Source organism: Fragaria vesca, linkage group LG7 (genome assembly GCF_000184155.1).
Source record: "Fragaria vesca subsp. vesca linkage group LG7, FraVesHawaii_1.0, whole genome shotgun sequence".
NCBI classification, from domain to species: Eukaryota; Viridiplantae; Streptophyta; class Magnoliopsida; order Rosales; family Rosaceae; genus Fragaria; species Fragaria vesca.
The window spans coordinates 23,357,366-23,364,825 of record NC_020497.1 but is presented as its reverse complement, the minus strand read 5'-3'; the positions used below and the strand labels follow the sequence as shown (position 1 = coordinate 23,364,825).

The window sequence follows — 7,460 nt, the reverse complement described above, 5'->3', positions numbered from 1 at the left end:
GGGTACAGTACGGTAAGTAACCACAGTCAATCCTATGAAAACAACACCCACTGTAGGATCAAGCTTAAGAAAATATACCTGGATATAACTAGCAATGCATTCCTCTTTAGTTACCTTCTGGCTCGCAACTTACCACACTTTCTCAAAAACACAGATTCCTCCTATAGAGAATTACAGCAAACATAATCAAATACTATATCTAGAATCAAGAACTTACGACTATGAATTAATTTGTATGGAGAGCCTTGCTGTTGATGATGATGCAACAGAAGAAGAAGAGTGGGTGTTTGATCCTGATCTTAAACGACGTTGTGGGATCATGATCACTCGCATGCCATGTTTTCATGAAGAGCGCATTGTTTGTTGGTTGGAGATGAATCACTACTGTCCCATCTGCCGATACCCAATGCCAGCCGTAGATGTGGGCGCCAGCCACCAAAACCCTAAGCCTAATAAGAGAGCTAGGCTGCATTAGGTTACAGTTATATTTTTATGTTCCAAGCCACATTGTTTAGTTAAAAACTCATAATTATTTGTATTTCAATTATGCAGGCTAGGATTTGTTTGCGGATTATCCATTGATAGAGAAAGCATTTGGAAATTCCGAAGGCTAAACATGGGAAGTGGATATTTGGGAGATTAGCTTATGTATTTGTATGCTGCAATGGAATATATATGCATCTGGCCTAGTCAAAGTTTGTCACAAATTTTGTGCTGCATTTCAAGATGAACCTATCTCCTCACACACCAATTACCTTCAAATCGAATGCATGACTGTACATGACATATGACGAGCCAATCTCTTGCTCTCACCTTCATCTTTTCATCCCCTCTCTTTCTGCTTGCAGGCATTTTTGTTTTGTACACATTGTTTTGGTTTTGGTTTTTGATTATTTGGGATGGGAGGTATCGGATCATCGGTAGTAATGTTTAAGGTTCAGTGGATCAAGTCCTATTTTGGAAAATTGGGGGATGACTATGTCTGTTTTAGCATCTCAACGAATCTAAATTCATTGTTGCTACACTCAAGGAACTTTCGGAGTGGCCAAACTTGGGTGTAGCCAAATATCCAATAATATGTTCATCCTAACTAGTGCTATCGATACCATAATTGGGATTTGATCGACATGTGGTTTGTAATAAAATTCGTCAGCTGTTACTATTTAGGTTGTTTCGGGATGTGTACATTTAATAGTTTCATGCATGTTTTTTCTGAGAAACTAGTTTCGATCTTTTCCTTGTTGATTAAATCGGTCTCTTCGAACTCTCTTTACTTTTATTAATGACTTGGTTGTTAATGATGAATAAAGCTAAATTCATTTCAACAATTTGTGTCTTGATGGAAGAAACAAGTGAGCAGTAACCAGTTCTTCCTCTTTTCGAAGCTCCACTCTACTACGAGTATGTGTATATACTTGTATGGTAACTCGGAACTAATTCCCTCCAAAACCAAGCTTCAGCTAATATCTACATTTTAGTTCATTTCTGACGCATGTTCTATAGGCAATTCTGAAACCAAATTCAATCAAAGATAAACTTCATATATAGTACTATTAGCCACTACATATACATTTCAGTTGCTATATACACTTCAATTAAGTTCCATGATCTGAATCATAAGATCCATAAACTACTACTTATATCTAATACTATAAATTTCTTATGATCAGAAAGCAAAATCAAGTCTTCTCCAAGACAGAACCAAGTACTCAAACTAAGCCTATGCTTGAATCCCTTTCCCTTGTGGAAACCTGATCCTGAAAACATGCTCTTCACCTGTGCATTTGTCAACCTTCACAACCCATTGAGACTTCCTCCTTTCAGTATTACTAGCTGCAATTCTTGTCACTAGCTACATTTTACCTAGCTGGATCTTCTTCTGACATGTACCATCTTCTCCTCCATTAATCCATAAAGTTAGGTTTAGCTAAGATGCAACTTCTTTTCCGTCATTGTGCAAGTAAATAAGTAATACTATCTGATTTCTTCGAAAGTACAAATCTCAAAAAGTTCAGAAAACGTTTTAGGCATAGTTGTGATTCGGCATATCCACTGCTCTTTGACTGATCATCGTCCCTTGGCTGTTTGTAGAGTCTGGTATTCTGGAGTTTGTAATTCAAACCTCATTCTACAAAAGAGCATATTGCGACATAACTTATAAAGACAATATGCGACATCTACTTACCCATTTTTCTTGTTTATCACATTTTTTTCCGTTCATTGTGGTTTCACTGAAAGAAGGCATGTTCAATAATGCTAATGTCCTTTTCCGGACAAAGTTTGTGGATGGAGTTTCAACTGTTCAAAGGACCGTTACTAAACAAAACAAGTGATGCTGGTACATCTCCAATCCCTTCACTAAATGGCCCTTTCTACTGTTTTCTTTCCATGTTTCCATGCTCATTTCAATTGTAGCTTTGCATTGAACACAAGTCGCTTCTTTGCTATCATATCAAGTATAACTTGTTCTGATTTTGTCGAACTTTTCTCTTTTGGTTCAGATGTTTTACTTTACCATGGTGAATGATCCTTTCCTGTCAGGGCTTATCTATCTTCAACGTATGTATGAGAAACTTCTTGTTTGTCTGCTACATGTGCTAGTTGGTTATGCAACCAATCTCCAGCTCTCATTTAGGTACAAATGTATATGTAAAACTCTCTTGGCTCTCCATAGAGGTGGCATTCCAATGTTGTGCCTGTTTTTGAGCCCTGTGCTCAACCTGCATATATTGTAGAGCGTCAAATTTGTACGCCAAATTTTCGAATAATTATTCAAATTCACCAAAAAACGGTGGTCCAAATTTAACTAAATATTATGCGGCCTGGCGTCGCCTTACTGTTCGGAATGCAAACAGTGATACCCTTGGTGTTGGGCCTTTGGGGTTGGGCCTTGATATTTGCTGGTCTCTGGCCGTATGTTCTTTCAGAGGTAGATGGAAATGGATATCCTCCAAGAGCCCATGACTGCCGTACAAATTCCTCTTTTCAGAGGATCTACATTGTTCATGAACAGTTGATGAATATTTCGGATGTCCTTTTGGATAATAATTGTGGGTTGTTTGGTTTTGATTCTCTTTTCTGTTTGGTGGTAATTTCTTTAACCGTATATGTCCGTTCAGATTAATCTAGCAATTTCCTCTATATTGTTATTACTACCATGTAGTAATTGTGATTAGTTTTTGTTGCAGGTTGTTCAAAGATGGTTGAGACATGAACTTTTGGATATGCAGATATCAGTTTAAAGTAACTTTTTTTTTTTTTTTTTCTTGTAAGTTAAGGTATCTGTTGCTGATTTGATTTGATTTCATTCAGGGATACATCTTTTTACTGTCCTTGGTGTGTTTCTGCTATTTGAGATTTGTTTATTGGTAGTTTATTCGGGTTTAAGTCGTTGTTTTGGAGGTATTTTGATTAGGTAGAGATAGTTTTTATGGTGTATTCTTTATAATGGATTCTACGATGTGTTTGCTTTTTTTTTTTTTTTTTTAATTTTTAAGCAGGGGTGCAGGAACTTTTGGATCCAGGTTTGTTTTGGATTGATTTCTTTGCTCCAAAAGCTTGCCGATCATTTTCAAAAATTTCAGGTCAGCACTTAAAGCTTAGTGCCCCTTTAGCATTCATACTTGATTGTATTAGATGGATGTGTTCTTGATATATCCTGAAAAGTCAAGGGTAAGGCATTAGATGATGTATGATTATCTGAGATCCTTACTCTTGGATGCAGTACCTGAAGTGCCCTTCTCTCATTTAAGCAAAATTTTATTTTTGTATGCCGTCTTCGTTGCAGTTGCACTGAAATCTACTAATGACACATAAGGACTGAAGCTCTTGGTGTTACAAAATTTGTCTACTTTGTTATAGTTTATTGTCTCAATGTCAAATATAGCTTCACATGTTTGGCAGTATCTCATGCTTCAACACTAACAATTCTTTGTTGAAGATTGTTGACATTCCCAGAAGTTACCGAGAATATGATTTTTTGACACTGTCTACAATCCTATGTTATGGTGCCAGTTAATTCTGCTGGTTGAATTTTTTATCTCCTATTTCTTAATGCCCTGGTTTTCTGCACTATATATCAGCTAGAAATTTTCTAATTTTCTGTATGATAGATATGATTGCTTATTGCCTTGATGTCTATTATATATGCCTCTCAACTGGGTTGAGGGAATAGACCATGCTAAATATTCAACCATTATATCAGTGACAGACGAACATCTATGTTGTGTCCTTTAATGTATCTACTTTGTTGCTCTTAAGTTTAATACTTTCTATTATTGCCCACTTCATTCTTATTTTGATGTTTTGAAGAATATGCAGGGAGCTTTAACAAATGATGAAGTCGCCATCACTTCAGAACGAAAATAAAACGGTCATGTTATAATTACATGGTTTTAGTGCTATTTTTCATGTTTTGAGTTATTACTATGGAGTTTGAATAATGATTTAGTCTAATTTGAACAACGTAATTATATCACGCCTGCAGATCGCTGGGAAGATAGCTAGACATCATGTGCTATTTAATTGAAGCTGCTCACAGTAATATCTGTAAGGACCTTTTTGACTTTTATTCCAGTGTTCTTTTAGTGCATTTCAAGTTAATAAGCAATTTTCTTTAGGCCAAAAAGAAGTTCTGCAAGAAAAATACTCACACTAAGATAAGCAGAAGAAATTAAAAGGAGATCTTAACTACAATTATTGAATCATATTATCTAAGCTTTTGTCTGCAGTATGTTCTGTTTCAATTAGATTATGATTTAGATTTGAAAGTCAATTGGTTCTAACTAATGGAGGATTCGAATAATGTAATATTTGATTCGAGTTTGAGAACTGTGAACTAATGAAGGACCAAGAGGTTACATTACACTTTTATCATGTCTAGAACTGTGGAACTTGGATTTTTGCACGTACAACTAATTAAATATGAAGTTATTTTTAATGAGAAAGTTACTTTTTCTTGCGAATCTCTCCTCCCTTTTCAAGGATTATATAACAAATTCTAATGCTGCCTACATGTTCTCTCATAGGTATGTGCAGAAGAACATTTGAGGAGGCTGCAACAAAATCTTAATCAAGTTGAGGTGCTGCTATGATGGAGATGATAAGACAGAGGGCTATGAACAATTATGGGTGTAATTGTAAACATAATATTGAAAATTTGAAACTGAGTAATTTGAATCTTTCTTTATGTTATGGGTTTGAATCTTTCTTTACATTTGCTTTCCGAATCTGTTGCTTCATTCCTTAACCTGACTCAATTCCTTAACCTGAGACGATCATTTGCTATATTATGTATATCAGCGTTCACAGTGAAGTGATGAGGAGAAACATCAATCTTTCGAGTAGATACAAAGAGCTAAATACCGCGGCAAGCCGCGGGCACTTCATCTAGTACATTTTGTTGCCAAAAACGCATCTTCGTTGATCAATTGGAACACCTTCCAAAAATCATTTACTAAGCAATATTAGTCTCACTAAACATAGCCGTCCCCAGTTTAACAGATGAAAACATTAGATGCACACATACAGTAAGTGTCAACAGTTACAGTAGAACACACACTTTTACCATCGCCTTTTCGGTGTAAACAGGCACCTTTGTGTTCCATCGCCTTTTCCCGTCATTCCTGTTGAGTGGCTCACCTTTTTTTTTTTTGGTTACAAAAATGGTGGTCGGGTGGGACTACCACTCCGGGGCCGAGAGCACTTAGGTAAGACCCCTCCCCATAAGATGTTTTTCACATGCGGATGATCGAACCTGTGACCTCCTTACTACCAGGAGTATCACAGCAGCGTTCGCCCAACATGCAGGACCAGCCTGCTACCAACTGGACCAAACCTCATGGGTGTTGAGTGGCTCACCTTTGTTTCATCGACTTTTAGGAAAGTGCGAGTGGTTTTCATATCTAGACTTTTTGCCGGAGGAGCTTCTATCCATTCATACTTGATCTATACACACTGCACTGTATGCATTATTCATCTAAAGAAGAAAGGGCTTCTTGATTTTGGATTCAGATATCCTTTGATCCATGTAAGCTCTTCTTGAATCCGTTACTAATTTCATTCTGTTAATCAGTTATATTCATGTTGGATTATCATTATGAACTAATTAAACTGGCTCCACTTACTAATTTGTGCAGTATAGCTGGAATCAGATCGATCTGCAACAAGAAAGTCTGTCATGATCATGATCTCAGAGACTTGGCTCACCTTGTGGAAGAATTAACGTTGCAAGTGTTTTAGTTGTCATCTCACAGAAGAAATAATCAACTTTTCATGTAAGTGCATGTTTTCCGATCTTGCAAATTAAGGGAAACAAATCAAATTTAATCACCCATTTCATTGTTTAAATTATTTTCTAGCACGCATGCATCACCTAGAATTGTACCTTAATTAACTACTAGCTTCACTTTCTGCAGTTTTCAATACCATCGATTATTCAAAAAAGAAACAATGGGGGAGGCTGTTCTTGGTGCATTCCTCCAGGTGCTGCTTGAGAAGTTGGCGGATCAAGAGATCACTGAGTACTTCGGACGCCTTATGGTCGACAAAAAGGTGCTGGAGAAATGGACTAGTACGTTGAAGGCCATTGAAGCGGTGCTGAGTGATGCTGAGGAGAAGCAACTAACACAAGGAGCAGTAAAAGAGTGGCTGGATGATCTCAGAGATTTGGCTTACGATGTTCAAGATGTATTGGACATATTTGATACTAAAATGCTGAAGCGGAAGATAGAAAGACAACAAGGAAGCAAAAGCAAGATATGGAGCTCACTCTCTAAAGTTAAGTCCAATTTTGGTCTGAACTCAGCAATCAAGAAGTTAAGTGATCGACTTGAGCAGATAACCACTCGACAGAAGCATTTTGGTTTGAAGGAACTTGGAGTGTCTAAAAAGCCATGGAAAATGCCACCCAGTACTACATCTCAACTGCTAGATGGACCTGTGATCGGAAGGGATGAAGCAAAGACTAAGATTCTTAATGATGTGCTCTTAGAAAGCGAACATAGTACCAGCAATTTTCATAACTTTCGTGTGGTTTCCATTGTTGGTACGGGTGGACTAGGAAAGACAACACTTGCTAAAGATGTCTTCAACGATGCTGCAACTGAACAATTTCGCCCAAAGGGATGGGTGTCTGTGTCCGATGACTTCGACCTTCTAAGGGTGACAACTGCAGTTCTTGAATCTGTCACCTCAGGTTCTGTGAAGGAATCTAAAGAGCTCAATTCGGTTTTGGTAAAGTTGAGTGAGGAATTGGCTGGCAAGAAGTTTTTGATTGTTCTAGATGATGTCTGGAATACATGCAACTACGATCAATGGACAAAATTGCAGTCGGCTTTTCGTGTTGGAGCAGTAGGAAGCAAGATCATTGTGACGACGCGTGATGCGAATGTTGCAAAGATGATGGGAGACAATAAACCTCATAACTTGGAGTCGATGTCAGGAGATGATTGTTGGAAGAT

General features: G+C 37.4%; 2 protein-coding genes across 2 annotated transcripts in view; both read left to right on the top strand.

Moving 5' to 3' along the window:
• LOC101312109 overlaps positions 1-643 on the top strand; it is a 2,569-nt gene extending 1,926 nt beyond the window's left edge. Inside the window, exon 6 of the mRNA XM_004309222.1 lies at positions 553-643. Within this exon, the coding sequence (XP_004309270.1) occupies positions 553-643 (91 nt within the window). The remainder of the gene's footprint in view (positions 1-552) is intronic.
• Positions 644-6,128: 5,485 nt separating this feature from the next.
• The window catches only part of LOC101311815 (putative disease resistance protein At3g14460-like), a 4,971-nt gene continuing 3,639 nt past the window's right edge, over positions 6,129-7,460 (top strand). Inside the window, exons 1-2 of the mRNA XM_004309221.1 lie at positions 6,129-6,275; positions 6,417-7,389. Of these exons, the coding sequence (XP_004309269.1) occupies positions 6,451-7,389 (939 nt within the window). The 5' untranslated portion in view covers positions 6,129-6,275; positions 6,417-6,450. The remainder of the gene's footprint in view (positions 6,276-6,416; positions 7,390-7,460) is intronic.